The sequence below is a fragment of the Nelumbo nucifera genome, chromosome 2 (genome assembly GCF_055504915.1).
Source record: "Nelumbo nucifera cultivar China Antique chromosome 2, China Antique-T2T, whole genome shotgun sequence".
Taxonomy (NCBI): domain Eukaryota; kingdom Viridiplantae; phylum Streptophyta; class Magnoliopsida; order Proteales; family Nelumbonaceae; genus Nelumbo; species Nelumbo nucifera.
This window is the reverse complement of record NC_142650.1, coordinates 37,561,271-37,586,981: the sequence shown is the minus strand read 5'-3', so window position 1 is coordinate 37,586,981 and position 25,711 is coordinate 37,561,271. Positions and strand designations below refer to the sequence as shown.

At 36.4% G+C, this 25,711-nt stretch overlaps 1 protein-coding gene across 2 annotated transcripts; it reads right to left on the bottom strand.

Annotated features, from left to right (window-relative positions):
* Positions 1-971: 971 nt before the first annotated feature.
* LOC104599092 (immune-associated nucleotide-binding protein 1-like) lies at positions 972-16,740 on the bottom strand. Of its 2 annotated transcripts, XM_010261463.3 has the most exons (7): positions 16,500-16,740; positions 15,800-16,018; positions 10,567-10,844; positions 7,585-7,600; positions 7,436-7,497; positions 7,224-7,355; positions 972-1,413 (listed from the first exon to the last, which is right to left on the bottom strand). In XM_010261463.3, exons 2-7 carry the CDS (start codon positions 15,996-15,998, stop codon positions 1,195-1,197), a joined length of 906 nt encoding a protein of 301 aa, XP_010259765.1. In that variant the 5' UTR covers positions 15,999-16,018; positions 16,500-16,740; the 3' UTR covers positions 972-1,194. The 2 variants fall into 2 exon arrangements, with proteins under 2 accessions (XP_010259765.1, XP_010259763.1); XM_010261461.3 differs by having other exon boundaries at positions 7,436-7,600; positions 16,500-16,738.
* Between the last annotated feature and the right edge of the window lie 8,971 nt (positions 16,741-25,711).

The following is a 25,711-nucleotide window of genomic DNA, read 5'->3' as shown; positions in this document are numbered from 1 at the left end:
CAATATCTCCCGATGACAAGTACTGAAGATATTCTCAATGCATGCTGAAATGTTAATGTGAGGCATTTTTTGGGCATGTTCTGCGGACAGATGTGAACTCTCAGTTAATGAGTTGCGACCTAATTTTCAAGGAAATTGGAAACACAATTTTTTAATTGTTTGCCAAAAAATGGTTTTAAAATAGTAATTCTGAACTATGATTTAATTACCAAAGGGGTAATTAAGTCCGGTTCAGCGTATGAAGTTGTAAAGAGTTAACTAGGATAAACCCGGACATCTGTTAAAAACAATTCTCCTAAACTACCTATATTACATTCTTTATATGATTTGATATGAAAATCATACTAGTTGTAGTTGAGGCTAGGTCTGGTTTCGGTGCAAATTTTGATTAGGTGCATAATTTGTATCCATTCAGTTTTGCTTTTACTTGTTTGTAATTATGATTTGTATCTTTACCTAATATAAATTTTGTATTTTTCTCTTTTGGCTTAGTGTGGAAGGAGCACAAATACAAAAATTTGTAGAGTGCAAATACATACAAAATACAAGGTTTTATATTCTACAAATTTGCATTTGTACTCCTTTCAAACTGAGCCTTTGCATTTACGGGCAATGCAAATCTTACATTCCAAAAACTGATGCAAAATTTTGCACCACCTTCCACCTATCTCAATTCTTTCTCATATTACACATTTACATTATTCCTAAACAGATGACCTTCCTCCTATACCCATACCCATACCCATAGATGTAATGTGGACCGTGCCGGGCCAGCAACACCTTTATAAATTGGGGAAAATATAACGTATGAAATTTTTAGAAAAAAAGAACATGGAGAAAATTAAATGATTTTGGCTATAAAAGTAAAACATACCGACTTCAAATCACAAGAAAAAGGCATATTCATGATATCATCATCACATGAAACATGGTTCAAGAGATGGGGTTAGGTTAAAATCTTATTTACCAAATTTAAAAATAAAAGCATATAATATATATATATATATATATATATATATATATATATATATATATATTGCATATGTGAGAATTAGACATGAGTATCTATTTTATATAGAATAAAGCACCCTTTATCCTCTTTTTATCCCCACCACTCACATAACCTAACTAAAAAAACACAAGTAGTTTTAGGTTCTCCAGGGTAATACGTATGATATAACAAGTAGTTGTACATCACATAATTGCACATAAACGATGAGGTCTAGGAGGAGGCCGACGAAGCCTCTCAATCTCCTGGTGGGCAGCCGACAGATTGTGCTGCAATGCATGGATTTCATTCATTGCCTGCTGGTGGGCCATGTGAGAGTGGCTTACTGCATTCTGATGTGCTTGTCGCGTTTCTGCCAATTCTCTTTCAAGGCTTGAAATTGTGCCGCTTAGCTTCGACTCAATCTGCATATCATAACATTATCAACACATACAATACCAATCTTTCTTAATTCCTTTGGAAGTATAGATAAAGTTACTGAATTATATATATCTTGACATGTAACAAAGTAATTAATTAAAGAGACAATATTACTTGTTAATTACTAAGAGCATAATTAGGCTATATATATATATACCGGCCCCTTTTAATTAAGAAATCGAAAAAGGAAAACATAATAATAATAATTTTTATTATTATATATAATAATATTCTTTATATATAATATTTTTATTTTTTATGAGTAAGACTATACAATTACAGTCCCTTTGATGAATAAGACTATATATATAGAGAGAGAGAGAGAGATGAGTACACATTAAAGTTCTAATTGTTAGCCCGGCTGACCACCCTCTAGGACCAAAGAAATTGAAATTATAGTTGTCACTAGGTACATCAAAGGTCTAAATTAAGCCAGCCTTGTGACAATAGTTACGTACGTTGTTAGTTGCACCATACATCTACTCCATCTCTGATGCCCAATAAGTTACATGGAGAGTGGAGAAAGTCAAAATTACAATGAACCCCTTAGCTTTAGGTGTAATTTCCTCATCAAAGCCACCTATGTGATCAATGTGCAAAAGACCGTTTGTTGTTTCTGGTGCAACTATAAGCTCAAGTGTGTCTCGTGTTCCATAAAGTAGAACTCTATTGCATTGAATTGTAGTCTGAGGCAAAAGAACATTGAATTTGTTCTAATGGTGGCAAGGGCATTTTTTTATCCATATGCCTCATTGGGGTTAAGGTCTACACTATAGTCATTCATCAATGGTGGTAATTGTGAGAATGTAGTCTTAGTTAGACATTGTGATTGCCTACCTTAATGCATTCCCTCCCAACTCTCTTCATTAGATGAAGAAGGGCACTAAAGTAAAAGTGTCCAAGTACTATTTGATATAGTTCACCATGGGTAAGTCATATTAAGGCAAAATATGTTATGATGTGGTATAGATGGATGCTGGGAAGACTATGGCAATATGATTGCAATGTCATGCACCATGGACGAACCAACACCTATAGCTCTAGTAGAAGACTTCTAGGAGGATCACATTGACATTGTTATTACAAACGGAGAGTTCAAGAGTAAAGTGTGATGAGGGGGTGTCATGTTGGCCCTCATCATGAACCCCATTGAAGAGTAGGTACCACTACCAGTCATGGCGCAACTCCAACCCCTCATCATAGAATACGCATATATAGTCGTTTCCTATTAAGCTAGTGGAAGCTAGGACTTTCTCCGTACATGATATCTAGCATTAAATTGATCTCATCTCCAATGCATCTCTCCTAAACCGGCCCAACTATCAACTGAGTTCCATGGAGCATGATGAATTATAGTGCCAAGTCCACAAACTATTGAAGAGGATCACATTTAACCACTCTTAGTCCTTATTTTGTACCAGCCTTATTCGTTCCCAAGAAAGATTGTTCTTAATTGGCAAATATGTGTAGATAATTGTGCCATTATTAAAACCAAAGTAAATGTCATGGTTTTCAAATGGATGTGAAAATAACTTTTTTAAATGGGGAATTAGAGGAAGAAATTTACATTAAGCAACCTGAAGGCTTCATAATGTCAGGACAAGAAAATAAAGTATGTAAATTAATTAAGTCTCTGTATGACTTAGAACAAGCTCCCAAACAATGGCATGAAAATTTTGATAATGTGTTACTAACTAATGGATATAGCAGAACTGATTCTGATAGATGTGTCTACGGTAAATTTGAAAATAATATAGGAGTCATGATCTGTCTCTACGTTGATGATATGCTAATAATGGGAACTATATTGGATATAGTAAAAGAAACAAAACAATTTCTAATGTCTAAATTTGATACTAAGGACTTGGGTGAGGCTGATGTAATTTTGGGGATTAAAATCCATAAAGAACAAGAAAACTTTATTCTCTCTCAATCACATTATGTAGAGAGTATTCTTTGGAAATTTGGACACTATTATTATAAACCGGTTAAAACACCTCTTGACTGTAATATTCACTTAAAGAAACATATAGGAGAACTTGTTTCACAAAAGGAGTATGCAAGTATAATTGGATCAGTATCCTGCTTAATGAACTATACAATACCAGACATATCTATAACTGTGGGAAAATTAAGTCAGCATACTCATAATCCTAGAAATGAATATTGGGAAACTTTAGTAAGATTATTAAAATATTTAAAATGAACCATAAACTTTGATTTACATTATTCAGGTTTTCCTCCTGTTTTATAAGGCTTTACTGATCCGAATTGGATTTCAAATTCAAATGATAGTATTTCCACCAATGGATATGTGTTTACTCTAGGTGGAGGAGTAGCTAAGGCAGAGTGGCTAAGGAACTTGCTGGTAGATATACCATTTTGGCCGCAGCTGGTTCCGTCAATATCTCTCCATTGTGATAGCCAAACAGTAATAGCCAGAGCCAAGAACCAGGCGTACAACAGTAAAAGAAGGCACATTCGCTTAAGGCATAACCTGATAAGACAATACCTCAACGGATATACGATCGCTCTGGATTTTGTAAGGTCCGAAAAGAACCTTGTAGATTCGTTAACCAAACCACAAACTTCCAATGTGGTTTATGAGGCATTGGTAGGAATGGGGCTGAAGCCCATTACAAAGTCATTAGAGATAGACACCCAACCTATGTGAAAGGAGATCCCTGGAATTAGGTTGAATGGGTAAAAATGAGTCGCTAGATGACTTGGGAAAGCACTATCATTTGTGTCCCATTTCAGATGCTGAGGTAAGATAGTGTTCACTACAGATTGAGGAGGTTGAGCAAGAGGCTCCTAATTAGTTAGGAATAGTGTGAGCAGTGCACACTAATAACCGACCTAAGTGAGTGTGAAGTGTGGCCGCTTCTAAGAGAGATCTAGGGCTAACTCTTGAAAACACTCATGATTCCAAGAGGGTAACAAGGCCGAAATGTTCCAAAACAAAAGAACCACTAAAGATCTAGTGAGTTGAGTTGGTTGGCCGGTTAGCTAGTTACGATAAGGAGGAAAGGTTGAAGGAGTCTGACTTCACCCGTACTCTGTAACATAGCCTGCTATACCTAAGTGTTGATTGAAGTCCAAAAGACATCACCATGAATACTTTTCTCACTGTGATGCTCAGATTGTTTGATCTTCTTATAATTTTGAATCTTGGAGGGATTGTTGGAGGGAGATTCAAATTTACAAGAATCTCTCTCCTCCCTCTCTTGTTTTTTGTCATCTCCTCTCTCTCTTGAATGACTCATTGTCCCACATTGCTTGGAAAATGAGTGGGAGTGGAGTATATTTGTAGTTTTGCTCCCTCTATGGATAGAGACCCATAGGAGGAGAGGACAATAGATATTACATGCATGTAAGGGGGGTTGGGGGTGCTTTTCACATGCGCGTCGAGCCTAGCTGAGTCGGGTCGGGGCATGGACGCGGGCACGTGTGCAGGTGCGGGTGTGGGCACGTGTACGTGTACGCGTGATGCACTGAATCATTTTGTTTTATTCGAATTACACCTTTTCAATTTTAAAATGTGTCTCCTCAAATTCAAATTTAATTTTAAATAAATTGTTTTCTTTTTCATGTCTCTTCTTCCTCCTTGTGCTGGTCGACCCAGTCTACACACACACACACACACCATTTTTCAACCTTCTTTTCTCTGAGAAATCTGAGCATCAATCTTCAGTGGTTCGCGGAAGTCTAGTAAGCAAGTGCATGCCTATTAGTGGTCTGTGGGCTGCACCGTAGGAGGCAAATACGGTTTTAAGGAGAATGACCAAGTGGTACAACTCAACCCTCCATCTTCCTGTAATTCCCAGTTTCAAGTTCCTACAACAATTTCAAATCACTACAACTTCGATTTAAAAAGCGATTACCGATAAATTCCATTTGCTCTCTATTTATTATTTTTACAACAACTATCAATCCCCTTGACTTGAGGACCTCAGACGTGTTTAATGAAAAGCACTTGTATCCTGATCATGAGCAGAGTAGCCATCTTAAAGTATCCAACTTGAGGTCTAGCTCTTCTCAACCTCGGGGAGGATAATGCAACTTGAGGTTCTCATTACTACGATGCAATTGATATGTTGAGTCAAAACTCATCCCATGAAGATGCAAAATCGTACTAATGTGCAATTGTAAAAACAATGCTTATGTTGTGATGAACACGACCTTCGATTCTCATCACATTGACTTCATGACACCAATACTTCTGCAAATGGCCATACTGTGGCTCATTGCACTCAATAAGCCCCAACTTATGAGTCATCACACCTACCTACTAACCATTGAAGTTCTTAAGTTGAATCCCCGTACCTGGTAGCAATTGAACTGACCAACTGGCAAATATCCTACCGAGCACCTCTTGTCATCCATATCACATGTTAGACACTACCAAGTGCTAGTTTCCCTTCTAAGCTTATATTTGTCTACTTATTTCAACCACTCTTTCGTTTATCTATTTGGGTATAACGTATTAGACACCAAAATTTGTAACTTTTTCGATCTTACAACATTATATAAGTTAGACCAAGCTTTGTAAGGGGCATTTTTTAACATTGAATACAACTTTGTGTCATTGCCTTGAAGGTGTTTTTGGTTATTTTTTCTATCTTATTAGTCTCATTCTAGAGTCAGAGAAAACTCTGATACCCTTATTGTCATCTAGGTGAGTAGAGATTAAGGTTGTTGTCCTTGACAAGCTACAAAGCCAAGAGGTTAGTGTTTCATTACTATTTTACTTCATCACTATTACAACCTTACCTGTTGCTATCATTTATCTCTTGCTAGACTTACTCTATAAGAGACTATCAACTACACCACATCAAAAGACTCAAGTTTAAAATCATTAAAAATAGTATAAAAATAATCAAGATTTGCGTTAGATTATTGGAAAAATAGGTGTGAAATGGACCAGTTTTGTGAAAGAAACCATTGACCAGTTTTACCTTACAAAATTGGGAATCTAGACCAATTTAAGTTATGAGATTTAATTTATAATACATGTTTGTCCTGAAAATTTGAACTTTTAGGCTTGGAAATTTGAGTTTCAGTTTGCACAAAATTTTGGAATACTTTCTTTGATAAAACGTTGGTGTAGAATTAGAACCTATCCAGATAAATACTAACACAAATGTAGAAGAAAACACTCTAATTGAAGCATGTGAAAGCACTATCCTTGAGAAAATTTCACCCCCACTAATAACAAAAGTTTGGGTGAGGTGGCTTTAGATGATCTGCTCTCCTAAGATTCAACAATCAATTATCTTTTTATTCTACATACACTCGAATAGAAGAAAGACTTCCTTTACAAAAGAACCATCTAACTCACCAAAAGACCAAAAGAAAAAACTAGTAGAAAACCCAATATATATATATATATATATATATATAAGAACACTTTGAAAAAGCAACCCAAAACCAATCACCATGTCTGAATACTTCTCTTACATCCCTAAACCCCTAAGGCGAACCCCCACTTATAAACTCACTCTCACTTGGTTTCCTATCCAATGTAGGACAAGTGCTTTTTAGAGCATTCAAAGTAGCTCTTAAAAGTTTTGTAGGGAACTAAAATCAAACGAGACAAATATTACTTCAAGGAAGGGTTGGTCTAAAAGTCAAAGGCACTAAAAAACCAACATACAATTCCCATCTTTACTTACTTACTAGGTAAGAATTTAAATAATCTATTAATTACGAGATGGCAGATATTGATCAATAAACAGAAAGTGGATTATGTGCATTGATCAGTAAACAAAAACTGATTAAGTAGTAGCTATACCGTTTCTGTTACTCGTGCGAGTTGGGCATCATATGCTTTTTGCATTTGCTCTTGTAATCTTGCTGTCTCCTTCTTGGCTAATGCTTGTAGCTCAGCTTCTTCCTTCATCTTGCGTTGTCTCTTAGTTTCTTCCTGTTATATAGCCTTTATAGTCATTATATAATTCTTTGTAGAACAAAGTTAAATAGCTCCCACAAGCAAAGAATCTTCACCTGTAAACTTAGAAAAAGTTCATTTGTATATGGCTTCCCACCATTCTCTGTAAAGATCTTGTCTACAAGGATAATAAGTTCATTAATCTGTGAAGCCCGCTTCTTTGCATTCTTAGTTTTGTTATTAAACAAAGCAGTCCGATGCTTACATAATTGGAGAACTTCCTGCATCAATATCACCAAAAAGTATTAAAAAAAAAATACAAGCATTTAAGCATATTAATTTTGAAGTTTTTTGTTTGCTTATAATATAATAATTGTTTGCTTCAACCAAATTAACAAAACTAAAAATATTAATTAATTGACATAAAACGTTCAAATAATTAATAGCCAATACTTAACTTTTATTTTTTGCAAAAGAAGAAATTCATCAATCAAAAAGGAATACTAGCTTGGGGACCCCAAAAGGAGTCTGCATCTGATGGGCCAGAAGTAATTAAGCACACAGTGGGATAGATGTCTCACACTGATTTGTGTGTTGAATTTATATTGTGCTTGCTAAGTGTGCCTAATAAGATCTAGACCAAGAAGGAGGTAAGTGTTCCATCCATTTCCTTCTATATATATAATGAAATAATAACTTATTTTGCTAAACTATGAGCCAAAAATGTTCTTCAATCCATTAAACGAAATGTCTGTAAATTAATGGAATTTTCTAAGCTTTGCTACTACCATTCTTTTCTCCTGATCAATTTTAACATCATCATCATCATCATATTTCCTTTGCTTTGATGGTTTAGTTTACTTTCCTAACCAAAATCATAATATTTATACAATCACTTAGAACCAGTGCCTTCTCATATCCTTTTGTCATTAATTGACATGTTTATGATTACTACTACCTCCCCCATCGCCGGAACAGCCCCGTTAGGAGCAAAATTCCACACCGTTAGATCCAATTTCAGAGCATCCTGAGGGGGAACCATGCAAACCAAGACGTAATCCTCTCGATCACCCACGAGCCACGAACGAGACGACGGGACTAGCTGATGAAGCTTTGCCATCTCCTGAGAACCAAACCCCTGTTTTCAAGAAGCGCCTGCAGACCCCCACAGGACTAAAGCTTCCCCTTACCTCTTTCCAAAGCTTTTGAAACAACACCCATAGGCCATAGCCGAAGACGGAATCGGACGTTCCCCTACAACCGAAATCTCTTTCTCCAGTGTCGGGTTTCCTGCAATATTGCGCATTATTGTCTCCACCCCATCAAAGAAAGAAGCGGGAGCAACAACTGCCACCCTTACCACGAATACTTCCCCGGTTGGCTACCTCCACCGACCACCGAGACCGATTTTGGGACGTCTCTGGTAGCAGGAGCCCATACCACCAATTCCAGAGATTCAATATCCTTCCAAGTTCCAAGATAAAATTTTCTTCTCTACATCTACGAATTCTCCAACAAAATCTCCAATCTCTCTAACACCTGGCGTGCAAAGGTAAACTGAAACACATCACCTTCCATTGCCTCCCTCCTTTTACTATGACGCCTCTCTCCAGACCCGAGTTCCACTGAAGCAAACGTAGCCCCTTTGACCATTAAAACAAACTGGGCCTCTCTCCAACAATTTTTGCACCTCTAACTCTGAAGAATATCAACTATCCATATTTTCCCACCAAGACCATGCCTTCAAGATGCATGAATTCAGTTTCTCAAACAGATAAGGATCACACAGTGTTGTATGAACTACAAGACTCTCTTTTCATGATCCCTACTTAACTGATCTCTATCTTCCAATTCCACACTTGGAAAAACCTCTTTCTATCTTCCAAAGACCACTTGCTTTATGATGTGAAATATTTTATTTTTGTTTTTTTATTTCATTTAAAAATTAAAAGTAAGATAAAATTTATAATCTTATGAAAAAAATACAATTATATCCAAACATATTCAACCATATTTTTAAAAAATATTAATATATACACATACTTACATACACACATACATATATATATATATATATAAGTGGAGATCTCCACAAAGATGGAATTGGGGGTCCTGTGGGGTGGGGAGTGCTCGATGTGGATGAAAATTTCCCACCCCTGTCCCCATAAAAGAAAAGTAGATTTCCAAAGAAAAAAAAATTGGTGAAAATTACCGTCCCTACACTTTACATAACTTCTGATTAATTATAGACAACTAAATATAGAATGCAACATTATTGCATAAGGTCTAACATATTGGTAATGGAGTGCATGAAACATGTTTCATACTTTTATAGGATCTACAGTATTTTAGTGTTCTTATAAAAAATTAAAAATATCGAACTCCATAGTAGAAGTGTTTGTTTCAAGAAATATTCAATATTTACTTATCCAATTTTATTAGTGTTTTACTCTGGAGATTGGATGATATGGTGCAGGATTGCTAATCCCATAAAAATAATAGTCCATAGAAGTTGAGAATGAAGTTTAAATCCAAAATAATTACCTTTGTTACTTTGTGGTTTCCAAATAGAGAAAATTACTAATTAGTACCATGTTCTTTGGGCCTAGTGCCACTTTGGTCCCTGAACTTTAAAATGCAATAATTCAGTACCTAAATTTTCAAAATGTGTCAATTCAGTATCTACTGCTAATTATCTGTTAACCAGCCGTTAAGTGGCATTTGGAAAAGGTACAAATGCCCTTCGAGTGCCATTTAATTTTCTTTATCAACCATTCAAACATTGAAAAAAAAAAAATAACAGTCCTAAATCCTTGCCTCTTTTACTCGAGAAAGTTGGGGTCTAAAATGCCCATTGAGACGTGACACCAACTTTCTTAAATAGAAGAAGTAAGGAGTTGAGATTGTTAATTTTTTGTTAACGTTTGGATGATTGATAAAGAATATTAAATGACACTCGAAGGGCATTTGTGTGTTTTTAAATGCCACTTAACGGCTGATTAACGGTAGGCACTGAATTAATATGTTTTGAAAGTTTGAGTACTGAATTGTCAAATTTTAAATTTCAAGAACCAAAATGGCATTAGGCCCAAAATAGAGGGTACTAATCGCAAATTTTCCCTTACAAATATGACAAAAAAAATCATTCATATATATTGTTAATGATAAATTACACAAAGCCAAATGCTATGACAAAAAATATAAAATAAAATAAAATAGATCCTGAGGGGGCATTAATTAAGCTAACCTGTAAAGGTTGAGGGCAATTTGCATCCAAATAATCTTGTAAAGTAGCTTCGTCATCTTCAAGAACATCAGCACCAGTAAAAACAATGATCAAATAATCAGTAATTTTAGGTCCAAAAAGACCCCTCAGGACCTGAATTGCTTCTGCTTCTTCTTCAGTAAAACGGCTCCTAACTGATAGCACCAATAAAATTGCATGGATCCCATCTTTTGCTAAATTGATACAGTTAGCAATCTTTTTGCTTACATTATCCGATCCAACTGCAAAATCAAATAATCCTGCAAAAGCTTATAAGTTAGGATGTCTGTTTTCCAGCTCCACAAGTATGTCTAAAATAAAGTAAATGGAAAACTAAAAAAATATCATAAATTATATAGTAGTTAATTATTAGGGACACTTAGACCGATACAACTCTACAAGATCTTAGCTAGTGTGACAAGACCATTGAGACAATATCTGGTCCATTAATAAAAGATAAGAATATAGGTGTTAATGGACCAAGTTTGGATTAAAAACCAATCCAAGTTAAAATAAATTTGAACAGATTGAATGGTCCAGACATTGAACTGGATCGGTCCAAAATATTCAGTGGACTGGATTGGACCTAGTCCATTTGTAATGGACTTACATTGGACTGGATTGGATTTCACAAAATCCCATCCAATTGACACCCTTATTGGAAAAGTTCAGTGAGCACTTAATAAAAAAATCTACAACTGTCAAAAGTTGTCTTTGTTCTTTTTCAAGGATAGGGTTGGGCTAATTTAAGGAGCCGGGATTTTTTACTCACTTTTCCTATCCATTTTCTATACACCGTAAATTGCAGTCACACATCTCTCCATTCATAAATAGAGATGTGTGACTCCAATTCACGGCAGGTAAAGAGTGGATAAGAAAAGTGAGTAGGAAATCCCGAGTGTATTTTAAGGGATGTGTCTAAAAATTTTTAAAATGCTTAAAGGTGCTCGTGAAAAATCAAAAACCAATCGTCATAGGCCTTCAATTGTCATAGGCTCAATTATTTGTCCATTCTCGCCCATCGATCTCTACCCAAACCTTATTTCTCATCCATCCCTCTCTCAACATTTCATTCATTGTCTTCCATTTGAAATGTGGGAAAACCATTCTCCTCTAACCTGTCTAAACCGTGGCATGTCATGCCTCTCAGTGGGAGACAGAATTCCACGCAAGAAAAAACTCACATCGGCGACAAGATTTCCTACAAACGAAAACTCTCCATACATCATTACCTCACTTTGATGTCTATCTACCATATACACCACCTATATCTCTCTCTTAGAGATAAGGAAGCTTCTTTTCTTCGTCAGTGTATTGCTTATTTTAATTTCTTGCTCGTCTGTTCACATCAATGCCAATCTATCACTGTGTTGTAGATGTGTATGTGTTATTTTCTCTTTTTCTTTCTCGTTTTTCTATTAAACCAATGAACACTTTTTGAAAGCAGCCAGTGGATTTTAGGATTTCTAGAAAAACACTTGATTATATAGTATATAAAAAAAAATGAAATTTGAGGTTCGTCAAAAACCCAATTGATTAATTTGGTTTTAGTTTTGGTTTCAGAAGCTGAGAACCGGTACGGTTTCAAAACATTGCTCATAATTCGATTAACCAAACCTTGAGCCCCCCTACATACACTCAACCTCATCTATTTTATTATAATATATAAGAACCTCCACCTATTATTCTTTAATAAATAAATAAATAAGAGCCTCCCATTTACAATGAGAGAACCGAGGAATTGTGATTAAATACACCATGTGTGAATGACTGCCATTGCTATTCTAACTAATGTGGTTCTATTGTATATTGATGATCTTCATTCCTATCTTATTACTTGGTCATGAATTCTGGCTGGAACAACATGCTTAGCCAACTACTAATACATTACCCCCGGCCCATAGCAAATCTTGGTAATAGCAATAATACCAACCATAATCCTTCTAATGTTGTTTATCACCTCAATCCAGCCATCAGACTATGGGTGGTAGCTGGTGGACTTAATTAGTTGCACCCCTTGTAACTGGAAGAGTTCCGTCCAAAAAAGACTCATGAAGACGAGATCCTTGTTAGAAACAATGGATTGTGGGAAACCGTACTACCTCCCTAACGAAGAGGCCAACAATTGTAGACGTCCAACGGCGTTAACACTATTGGAGAGTAACACCTGAGTGGCCTCCCAAAGAGGATCGATGCATGGGAATAGATCGACCTGGCAATTGGGTTGGGTGGGTTGGGTTCGGGTTGGATTAAGATACTTCTGGTTGATTTTGGGTTGTGTTAAATTTCAGGTTGAGTTGTCAAATGCTAGACCCTAACCCTAAATGTTTGGGTCTGGATTGACACATGGGTTAATTCAGGTCATCCCAAAAAACAATTGAAATTTAAAAAAATAAAAAAAATATATATGAAAAATGTCAAAATTAAATGAATTAACCTTAAAATTCTAAATATAAATTAAAAAACTTGAATATTTAACAATTCAAAAGAGTAAAGATTAAATAGTAAAAATTAAAGAGTGGAAACTTCTAACAATGTATAAATAGTCTGAATTAGACCTAACAATTGAGTCACTGAGTTAACCCATGACCCAACCCAGTTTTTTGGGACAGGCCAGGTCATTCTCAAATTTAGATAACTAAATATGAGACCCTAACCCTGTTTTTTTTGGATTGGATTGGGTCAAATTTTTGTCAGGTCTAATAATAGTTTAATAGTAGCTCAGTCCTTGTAGTAGAGGTTAGATTAGAGTCCTTAATAGAGTACCCAAGACTAGAGTCAGGCCATCGTTACAGCTAATCCTTATTGGGATGGTAGAACACATATAACTAATGTAACCTAGGTTGTCTAGATAAGGCATCTGCTTTGCGATTGGCTGCCCGAGATCTTGTTAAAATCAAGCAAAGGTGCAGGAGGATATATAGGTGGGGAGTTCACTAGTGATTTGAGGCTTTCAAATGCCTCCTATGCTTTGCTGGTCTAAAGGGAACACATCCTTTTTTGAGTAGGGATGTCAATGGGGCTGGTAGAAGACTGTATCCCTTATGCTGTGTTTGGTTTGAAGGAAAAGATAGGGAAAGGAAAAAAAAAAAGTAGGAAAGCCTATACAAGCATAGCCTTAATGAAACAATGGTATAGGTTTGTATTAATTTCGCTACCTTATGCTGTGTTAGGTTTCTATAGGTTTTTCTAACTTTCTCTTCCTTTCCCTACCTTTTCCTTTAAACCAAATATAGCCTTAATGAAGCGACGATATAGCAACCTCTTGATGGAATAAGCCCTGATGTTATTGAGGGCTTTCTCATACTTTGTCTTTTTTTTTTCAATTTCTTTCTTCGAGAATAAGGATAGTGGTATGGTCTTATGTTTGTTGGGACATCTCTTGAAAATAGTGGGATCTGATGATCATGCTCCCGTCAAGGTGGAAAGTTTTGTTTGCCCCTGAAAATGGGAGGAGCTCTTTCAGTTGTTTACTATTAGTGCACCTGATCCACTAAGTTATGGGTCGTGGTCAGAACTCAGAACTGGGTGCGTACGGCTTATTTCCTAGATGATGGGTTGACTTGGACCTTGGACCCTAGGTTTGATTGAGCAAAGATACCAGGCTCGTTGGGCTTGGAGCCTTAGTGGCTTAACCTTATAAATGCACTTTGAATAGTGAATACCATTCAACTAAAATCCATGGTTAGATGGGCACAGTCCTAGAGCACTAGCCCAAGTTGCCTTTTGCCTAGAACAACTGGGCTCGATTAGATAGAGGTTGACCATGAATGGATGGGCTTGAATACGCACTACTACGGTACTACCCTTGTTTGGAATCCCATTGCATTGCATCAAAGTACCATTTGCCATGTGGATCTTGAATGTTGTTGTGGGTTGGACAGGTTGCCCTAATTATTTGACGAACACACCTGCCACAAAATTCAGAGTACTGCCACTGTCGATAAAGGATAGACACGTGGCAGCCCTTTACATTCCCTGGTACCCGCAAGGTTTGAGGGGATGATAAGCCTGCATGAGCCCATAGTGAAATTTTGGGCTCTTCTTGTTGCATCTTAGGCCATTCTTGACCTAGCATAGGCCCTCCATGGCGCCAATAGTGCTCACCCAAGTCTTAACCATTCCCATCGATTTGCAGGATGAAGACCTGTTGTGATTTGCATCAGTGGTTCAATGGCTATGTCCGAACTTCTCAAAAGTCCTTTGTCTATGTAGGCCTGAATTTCGGCCCAAGACAATTTCTTAAAGGGTATAATGGAGCTAGATCCCATATCACTCGGTTTCTCCAGTAGAGTATCTTGCTTATTGGGCCCTAGCCCATCAACATTTGAAAAGGGTATAATAGAGTACCCAAGACAAGGGCCTGGTCTCCCTACAATCCCCTATCCTAACACTATATTTCTGGTATCATTTCACTCAAGGGGCTGATTGGATATTTGCATATAGAGGTGCCTAATACTCAAGAAATTATCTTTCAGGATATGGAAAAAAAAATGATAAAACCATTATAAACTAATATCCAATTTGTACCAGAATTCTTATATGTAATAGTTGTATAGTCATTAAATATTACCAATTGATGAATATAAAAATCAATTCAGGTGGATAATCAATACACAAACCGAAGATACCAACTTGTGTACTTGACCATTTCAAGTTTCTACATATCTCCCTCATGGATTTAATTTAAGATTAATAAATCATATGGTGATCACCATTCATCATCCCTCCACTGGGAGGAAATTTTGAGATCTATGGCAGAAAGTTCACTATATTTGTTACTCTCACATTGTATATAAAACAGAGAAAAGCTCAGTCGAAGTAATTAAGCATGGATTCAGATTCAAATATTCAAAAGCTATCTGTTACTCTCAGCTAATGTACTAAACATTGCACCTTGTGTACGCATGCAGAAATTATAGGTCGAGGATACATGGTCATAGGGTGTAACTTTTAAAGCTATATTAATTGTGCAATATTTACAGCCTATCAAGGTTTTTGAACCGCCGTTGATCCAGATGATTGTGATGGGCCATCATCCATTTGGACCAGACAGTCGAACTGCTAACCAAACCGGTGGCCAAAGGTTTTTAAAACATTGCAGCCTACAGTATTCACTGTGTTAGTATAATGAAACATGTTTTGGAACTGTAGAATTAATCAAAAAATGAAAAACTTGAGCAATTAATCAAGAGACACAACTTTATGATCTTACCAGGAGTGTCAAGGACATTAACACCTCGACCATCTCCCAGAACACCCTGCTGAAGTTCAGCTTTTTTTGTAATTGAACCAGAAGCAACTTTTGATTTGAAGGCATTCCTCTGAAGAATGCTATTTCCTGTTGCACTTTTGCCATTGCCAGTACGTCCAACTAAAGCTAGGGTAACCTCATTGGGTTTGGACAAAGCCATCACACAAGGAGCAAAATTATCTGCATAACAATCGAAAGGAACTCATCAATATGCACTTCTTTATGAAGATTGCTAGCTAGAATTATGGAAGTCTAAAACTCATGCCAAACCCAGTTAGCATTCCTCCTTTTCTACTGTTCAGAGAGCCTAATTAACCAGTAATACAATGTTTGTTCCAAGGTATTCAGATGCAAAACAATGGAGAAAACAATCAAAAATGAGAAGAAAATATACCAAACTTTAGTAATATTAGTAAAAAGGAATAAATGATGACTACCATTTCAATAAATAAGCGAAAAGAAGCAAGCCTGCTGATTGTTTAAAGAATGAAATCTAGGTAATATCTATTTCATTGTAAAATGGGTGGAAAACTTGTGTTTTTTCGCCATAAAATTGACTGAAATATGACTGGAAATTACAGACGGAAATACGTTTTATCCATTTTAGGTTGAATCAAATGGAGATTTAACATAGAATCCCACGGACTCGAATACTACTTACCGGAGAAACGAGATCTTTGTTTTGTCTTCCGGATTTTAAGCCTGCTGGAAGAGGAGTCTGCTTGAAAATGCACATAGAAGTGGTCTAAATTTATGGGGGCCGGACGAAAGCTGGAGATTGATTGGTATTGTCAAAGCTGACTAATTTATTCGGACACCAACTTTGATTGGCACTAAGCCAAAACACAGCGAGGACTGAGGAGTCTCATTGTGGGAACGCATACACGGCTTTCCAAGTTCTTGAAATTTATTCCATTTATCCTGTCGGTTCAAGTGTTCTTATATTATTTCAAAGGAATTGGGTCCTTTCTTCCCAAAAGAATCGGTTTTTGTTCTACCTCGTCCAAAGGAATTGGATACTCTCCATCGTATTCAGGCAAACTTAAGAAAAGCATATGAAGACCATTACGCAATGTTGGGTCGTTAACCTTCTAAAAAGGAGTTCAAATTAGCCTCCCACAAGAGGGCGCCCCACAATATCCCACAGCACATCCCATCAGTGTATTGGGAACATCTCCCGATGATAATACCAGAAGTGATGAGATATTATCGGGAGTTGTTCTCAATACACACCGCTGGGATGTGCTGTGCGTCAATGTTATGGGGCGCCCCCTTGTGGAGGGCTGATTTGAACTCTCTAAGAAGTTCTACACCCGTATGGCGTTTGATAATACTTTTCAGACTATAAAGTCTGAAAACTTTACTTTTCATATGTCAATGAAGTTTGGGTTTAGGTCTGATTAAAGGATCTGAATTGGTAAGACTTGGTTTCATGTCTTACAAAATTAGACACATTTCAGACAAAATAAATGACAATAATGCTCTCATTATTGTCATCTATTTAACAACAACAATAATAATAATTAATATTATTACTATTTATTTAAATAATAATAATAATCAATATTGTTATAAATATTTATTATTATTTAACAAATATTATTTCTCTATTTAAATAAATAATAATATTAGTAATAATATTTATTTAATAATAATACTAATAATAAATATATTATTATTAAATAATTATTATTATAAAATTATAAATAATATCAATATTTAGTATTAATATTTATATAGTAATAAGAATATTTCATACCATATTTATTATTAATAATTAAAATATTTTTACTTAATATCAGTTAATAATAATAAATAAATACTATTTTAATTAAATAATAAATAATTATTTATTTCAAAAATATAATATTAGTTTACTAATAGAATATTATTTTTATTCTTTATAATATGCTCAAATAGTAAACATCACTATTTCAGATGTTAGAGAATTGTTCCAACTCAAATCATTTCTACTTCTTTTCATATTTTATCCCCGAATAATATCTTTTCAACTTTTCAGATTTATCAAACACTACCAAAGAGTCCATTTGGTTCACACGAATAGAGGATTGGATGGAATTGGAATCAGAATGAGTCCAACTGTTTGGTTGGGCAGAATCGGAATCCAATTCCCTTTTCTGGTGGAATTGTATTCCCCCATTTGAGGAAATGGTTATTCCCTCCCCCTCCCTTGGGAATGAACTCCCATTCCAACTGATCCTAATTTTCATTTATATTCCTGTATGGACCAAACAGACTATGAGAATAGACTATTTCAATTCCTATTCCAAAGAATTTTGATTCCAATTCCAACTGCAAACCAAATGACCGGACCCTAAGCTCTTATCCTCCCGGCATGCTTTATAGGCCTTACAGTGAGTTATATCATTTACATGCAATATATGACAATTTACAAACATGGATGTTAGCTCCAGCACTTGGTCCCTATATAGTTTCTCCTTCTATGATCAGGGAGCAAGTGAAACAGAACTCCACAATCCTTTTAGCACCACATAGAACTTACAGTTGAGGATCACATAGAACTTGTAGTTGTACACGAAACAGAACTCCATTCTACTTTAGAGGGAGTTTGAGTTGTTAGTCCGGATGCCTCTGCTGCTATCACCCTTCCATGTGGATTCAGTAGATCATGCGTAGTTCAATTGTTAGACAGATGGCTTTCTTTTGTTCCTCGCATTCTTTTGGAGCAACATTTGTTTTGATTAATTGATTTGGGTCCTGACTGATGTTATTGTGAATTCTTTTGTTCCTCGCATCCCATATCAGACAGATGGCAATGAAAATCAGTTGCAAGAGATCGATTTTAGTCTCTTTTTGAAGGTTAGGTTCCAAAGCTTATTGCCAATCCAGAACACAATGTGTGCCATCCTAGAATAATCCAATTGGTGCTGATTGAAATTAATATTCAAAGCAAACCAAACAGCTGAAGCACAAGTGCATGTAATTAAAAAACAAACGGTGGGTAGTTTTCAACTCCATCCCACATAGGTTGCATATTTTTTTCTTTTTATCTTTCATAAATTGTAATCGGTCTTTAGTTGGAACTCCTCCCCAAAACAACTTCCATATAAACAATTGATTCAAAGGGAATCTTGATTCTCCAATTACTGTTTCAAGGAATAGTAGAAGAAGAGGAAAAAGGTTGTTTTAAGAATTTCTGATATGCAGACTGCACTGTGTATAGCAGTGAGAATTGGAGTGCTTCGATTGCAATAGATCTTGCTAAAGTTGTGGAAAAACATGTATTTGAAGAATATAATCCGGCATCTGTTCCTCAAAAGATTTGCTTTATCAATTCCACATCCAATAAACCATTAGGCAATAACAAGTTTTTCACTTTCAAAGTTTCAACTGACCTAAGATGCTTATGCTTGACAAGTGGAAAACCAAAAGACAATGTGGGAATTCACGGATCGTAAAGAATATTAATGCAACAACCGTTTTTGACTTGTGATGTTGTTCAATCCGAGGTAGTGCATGAATCGAGGAAGGCAATCAGATACTCCTTGCTAATAGGTCGGGGCCGAGCTCCAAGGATGAGGCCGCGCTTCGAGATCTGTGATTAAGAAAAGAGTTAGAGGTCCAAGGAATTATCCTCGAGTAAGTACTCCGATGCTCAAGTCAATAGGAGGTGGTGGATGGCCGGTCCAAGCTATAGGGATGCTGGTCCAGGCTAATTAGTAGTGTGGGTGTTCGATGTCCAAAAGTCCCTTACCTCAAGCATGGAGTACCTTTCTATAGTCAGAGGGTCCGTATCTTGATCGGATTGGGCTTCTGGGGTTGTCGAGATGAGGTTAGCCACAGAAGTATTCAGGATAGAGTCCCATTCCCCAGCGGAGTCGTCTTCCTTCTTCCTCTTTGCCCGTAGTTGTGCTCATCTACGTGACGTGTGGTTGACGTGACTGAAAGGAGAAGATGGGGGGGGGGGGGGGGGTGGCACCATAATAGCGTAACTCGGCTAGGGTATGCCGACGTGGCCGAGCTAGGCCGACGTGATGGGGGCGTCAACATAATAGCGTAGCTCGGCCGAGGTATAACAATGTGGCCGAGCTAGATTGGCGTGGCTAGGCGATAACTGGGCAGCCACGTGTGATAACTGGGCGGTCACGTGTCCCGTAGGGCCAACTCAGCTATGACCCGAATACCACTCCCCTAGTTCTAAAGTCAAGAAATGAAGTAGTCCAATTCGTTCTTCGGCCGAAGAACTTCAAGCTGATGTCTGGATGGGTGTCTGACCTCTTTGGGGTTCCTTGGCACCTATTGCAATCTTGAGAACCGGGTAGTATGGAACATGGCCGAGGAATTGAATATGATATAAGCCGGCGGTTCAAACCGCTGCCTTAGGTAACTAACCATTTTTGGCAAAACCTAAGCCGGCGGTTCAGACCGCTGCCTTAAGTAGCTGGCCAATTTGGGAAAAACCTAAGTCGGCGGTATACTTTTATTTGTACCAGCGGTTTCCATTGCTGGTTTTTAAAAAAGATTTTTTTTATTTACTTTTTCCCAATGGTGTATAATTGCTGGTATAGGGAGGGATAAGCCGGCAATTTTGAGAAACCGTCGGCAATGCTTCAATTCAATGGCCTAAGTTAGTGCCACCTATGCCGACGGTTTTATGTAAATATCGCGGCAGTCTATATTTTTGCCAACGGTGACTAAACCGGCAAAGAAAGACCGTTGGCGATCATGAAATTTGTGCCGACGAATCTAGACCACCGGCTAAAACCTGTTTTTTGTAGTGTATATATTATAAATATATATTTATAATATATAATATATTATTTATAATTTAAAATATAATATTTTATTTTTATTATATATAATATTGTGAAAATCGAGATATCGATGAATCAAACAGATGGTTAACTAAACCGATCAACTAGTTAACTAATCGGCTTCGGTTCAGTTTCAATTATTGGTTTTCTAAAAACTACTAGTTCGATTCAGATAAAAGGCCCATTGTTTGGTTAACCAAACCGTGAGCACTCCTATAGCTATCTTTAGCACTTGTTTCCACCAAGCAAAGTGATGTGGTTTTGGTTTTTGCTTGAAAATAGATCTTAATTTGAGGTATTTTGTTCCAATAAAAGTAGAACAGAGAATTTGGTTCATTTAGAAATCTCCAAACCTGTTTTCCAAAGAGAACTAGATTCATTTCCCATAACCTCCTAATACTAGTATAAAAAGTGGGAATAAACCTAAGTAATTCTGGATTTTTCATTGACTAAAATGTCCTATTTTTTAATTTGGGCCCCTCTCAATTGTGAGGATAGAAAATGTAAATTAACCACCACTTTTAATTTCAATTTATCCGAAGTACTTTCAGCATTTTTGTTTCTCAACATTAAATTCCATAATTAATTCTATACTACATAATATTAATGGTATATAAAACAATGTTTTCAAAATTGGTTTGAAAATTAAACTGTTCTACAGTCTAGTTGGCAAGTCATTGGTTTAATTAGTTGTCTAGGTCATTTAGGTCAATTCATGATAGCATAATTAAATAATAAAAGTCAAAATAGTTAAGAATGTAAAAGATACAAAAATTAAAAAAAATTAAAAAACAAATACAAGAATTAAATAGAAACTTTAAGCACATGCACATCTCTAATATTATATTTCTATCATATTAAACAAAAACAAGTATGATATTATTTTTAGGGTGAATTATATATAGACCACACTGTATGATAATATGAATTAGAAAACATAGACCAAGGATCAGTTGGTCTATAGACAGTAGTGTTAAGGAAGACAGAAACCAGGGGCAATGGAAAAGAGAAAAGAGAGGAGCTTTCTAGAAGTACTCATACCTGGTCATCGCCACCTCAATTTATTTCTTCTGATTTAAAGCTGATTGTAATACTCTTTGAGCAGCTTTAACCCTAATCTTAATGATGGACCTCGAAACATTAAGAAAATTTGTGGCATTCCCTCACTTGGGGGTATGAGTTGCATTTCTTTAAATGACCACTTGGATGATGGAACTCATATCTCTTGTTTTTTGGCATCGTGTGGGGAGGTCTCATCCGGTAAGATGAAGAAAAATAATTCCATGGCTACCTCTCACGCAGAATCTAGCAAAGCTTGAAGGTCTTTATCCGTTACATTCTAGGTGGACTCTCTCCTATCAATTAACGAAAATATGAAAGAACCACCTTTTGAATATATCAAAGGTTGCTTGACTAATTAATATGGATGAAAGGAAAAGAAAGACAGGTTTTGATGAATGATGGGCTCTGTGTACCCTATTCATGGGCCGGGCCGGGCTTTTACTCTTTACAAACAAGATTTTGTTAGGCCCGAGCCCGAGCCCGGCTCGACCAACGGGCCTACAACTTGGGCCTGAGATCGGCCCTAATGAAAAGCCCAAAGCCTGGGCCCGAGCCTGAAGCCCAACCTAACAAAAAGATAGATCGGTGCTTGTGTCTGTGTTCACCGCCGATGCCTGTGTTTGTGTTTGCGTTTGCCGCCGACCAAACAATAAGAGAGGAATAGAACAAAAGGGCAAAGAGAAAGGACTCGCTGTCGGTGCCTGAGTTCACGTCTGATAAATGAACTGAGTTGAGATTCTGAGAGTGAGAAGGAGAAATGAGAAGAGGAACAACCAAACAATGAAAAGAGAGAGAGAGAGAGAGAGAGAGAGAGAGAGAGAGGATTCACAGCTGGTGCCTGAGTTTGCGTGACTCACATCTGATAAATGAGCCGCTGAGATCGATTCTGAGAGAGAAGAAAAAGTGAGAAGAGGAACGAGAGAGAGAGAGGACTCACCAGTCACCGTTGGAGTTCACTGGTTGCGCCGGTTTTGTCTTCTTGAGAATGTTTGGCTATGTGAGATTGTGACTGAGAAAGGAGTTTGTTCGGCTAAGAAAAAGAGATGAATGATAAGAAAGGGGTTGAGAAGAGAGGGATTAATATTTAGGGTTAGGGTTTAACTTATACAAAAATCGGGTCGGGTCGGGCTCGGGCCGGGCTTTTTTAACAAATCCCTAGCCCAGCTCGTAAAATAGTTGGGCCCGAGCTTTTTGGCCCAAGGTCAAGCCCGCGGGCTAAAATACATGCTCAAGCCCGTCCGGGGGCCGGGCTGGCCCGTCGGGCTACCCAACCCATGAACAGGTCTATGTGTACCTATAGGAAATTCTTAGGTGAAGTGGAACTGATGGGCTCTGTTTATTGCTAGTAGAGTTTATCATTTTTGAGCTTCTAATATTTAATTGTGACATATGAATTTAACCACATGGCTCAAAAGAAAAAATGAATTCATTTCTGAGTGGCTTTAAGCTTTGTATCATATATATCTTTGTATAGTGTCATAAATGTATATTAGAGAAATTTCAGCATTTTTCTTATTATTTTTGTATTTTATATATTTAAATTTTATTATTAATTATGAGATCTTTGGTTGACTCATTTAACCCAAACACAATTTTGTTTTTTATTTCATTTCTATCATTAACAAAAGGAATTCTCATTTATCACCTTATGTTTTTATTATTACACATGTCTCCAAATGTTCTCTACACAATTTTTATATTTTTAGTTTTTTGTCTTTCTATGTTTTCAAATTTTATTATTATTATTTAAATATATACGATGTCATAGGCTGACTCATTTGACCTAATAGGTTAAACCACTAACCTACCACTCAAACAATAGAGAGGGGCCAAATTCAAAAATAGGACATTTCAGTCAATGAAAAATCCAGAAATACTTAGGTTCATTTGAAGATTTCTAAATGAACCAAATTCTTTGTTCTACTTTTATTGGAACAAAATACCTTAAATTAGGATCTACTTTCAACCAAAAACCAAAATCACATCACTTTGCTTGGTGGAAACAAGTGATGAAGGTAGCTAGGAGTGCTCACGGTTTGGTTAACTGAACAATGGGCATTTTATCTAAATTGAACCAGCGGTTTTTGCAAAACCAATAATCGAAACTCAACCTCAGCCAATCAATTAACTAGGAGAGCTTGAGACTTTGGATCATTGTTGGGGCTGACATGGTAAATGCTTGGGTTTCTGATTGGGTTAGTGAAAGACGATGTGGCTGTCAATTCCACAGATCCTTATCTTAGTCTCCAAGTGGGAGGGAGGGAGTCGAGTATTCAACTTCTTTTCCTTCAAAATGGGATTGTGAGTTACTGAGTTGTGACCACACGTATGTTTTTGGTCTCCATCTTTCTTTTCCTACGAATCCTCAAATCTAATTAAATGAGAGAATATGCCCTGTTTAGTTGGGGATCCTTTCCAACAGTTCTGCCTCCTAGGTGGAAATGGCCATGTTGGAATGGGTATAAGACCTCTTTTGTTCGTTTACCTTATTCCAATTTGCATCTAGAATGTAAAAGAAAAAAGAGAGAAAAAAATCATGCTTTTGTTAATTGTCTGTGGTTCTTGAGGATTCTATCTAAACTTTAAGGTGAAAGAGCAAATTAAAATTTACTTGGATTAGGATTTTCTTTTTTTTCCTTTTTTTTTATTGAATTAGAAGTTATTGTTGGTAGAAAAAGTATAAATTTTAGTGTCATTTTCTTAGAAACTAGAATCGGACATGTGCTTCATACACATGGATTATATCATAGTTCACCCTTTTCTATTAGGAAATCCTCAACTTATAGAATATGGTTTTAAATAGAACAAATTGGTGAAACAAGATTCATGTAACCGACCCATATATTTAAAGATAAGGCATAGATGATAATCAACCACAAATTGCAGCTCCTAGAATAGTGGTTCATGCCCAAAACTTAGATCCTGCAACAATCCTTCAATTGAACTACTCCTCCAATAGCCTTGGATGTGTGTAGATGTGAAACCACTTCAAATTTGTTGTGCTATACTAGAAAACACAGTAGAAACACTGAAAGAACAATGGCTTCCAAAGTTTGATCGAATTAGGGTTTATGTGAAGCAAGAGATAAGAGAAAAATTGCAAGAGTATAGCTAGACTAGTAGTAATTGAACTCTCCCTCTTGTCTCTTTAAATAGACTCTAATCCTAATGCAATTAGGACTAATCCAAATTGATTTGGTTAGGTATCTAACTACATTAGATAATATAAAGGTCCATACCCATATTTGATCCAAATTACATGACAAAGTTGTCATATGACTAGTCTAACTAATCTTACCAGTTAATGAGTTAAAGTCCATTTCTTCAAGTGGTTTACTTGTATAATTGTTGCAAGTTTTATTAAGCCTGAATAATGTATGGCATGGGGCCCATAAAGGTCCCATGTCAGTCCATATGGATTCAACTTATATCTAAGCACAAAAAGGTCGAATTCACTAAACAAAGACAATGAACCCCTAAGCCAATCGAATTGAATTCAGCCTCCTTATTAAGCCTAAGAATAATGGAATGACATAAAGTAAAGCCCATCAGGTTTCAACCCTATATTGGTCTCTTGATCTTAACCTCTTAACCCTAAATGATCAAAAGATTGCTCATAAGGAAAGACCTATTCCTTGACTGTTAAATGTAGTGTCACACTCTCTGCTTAGATGGATTCGGGATTTAAATGTTTTGTAAATCTTTTTTTTTATAAAATAATGTTTCATAAATATAAATACATTTTGCAAAAACATAAAAAATATTTAAAATTTACTATCAATAGTTTTAGGTTTTCATCAAAGAGAGTGTAAACCATGATCTTCTATTTGTTTGATAAAGGGGCTAACCCTATCACATTGATTACCCACTAGGTAATATCTCGAATTACTCCAACATACTTAAGTATTTGACCTTAAAAGGATCTCATTGGTTGGTATATCAAAAATATCCCAGACTCTCAGTCCAAGACCTAGTGTAGTATCATTATCATGTTTGGGGTAAGTGCAACTTTTCA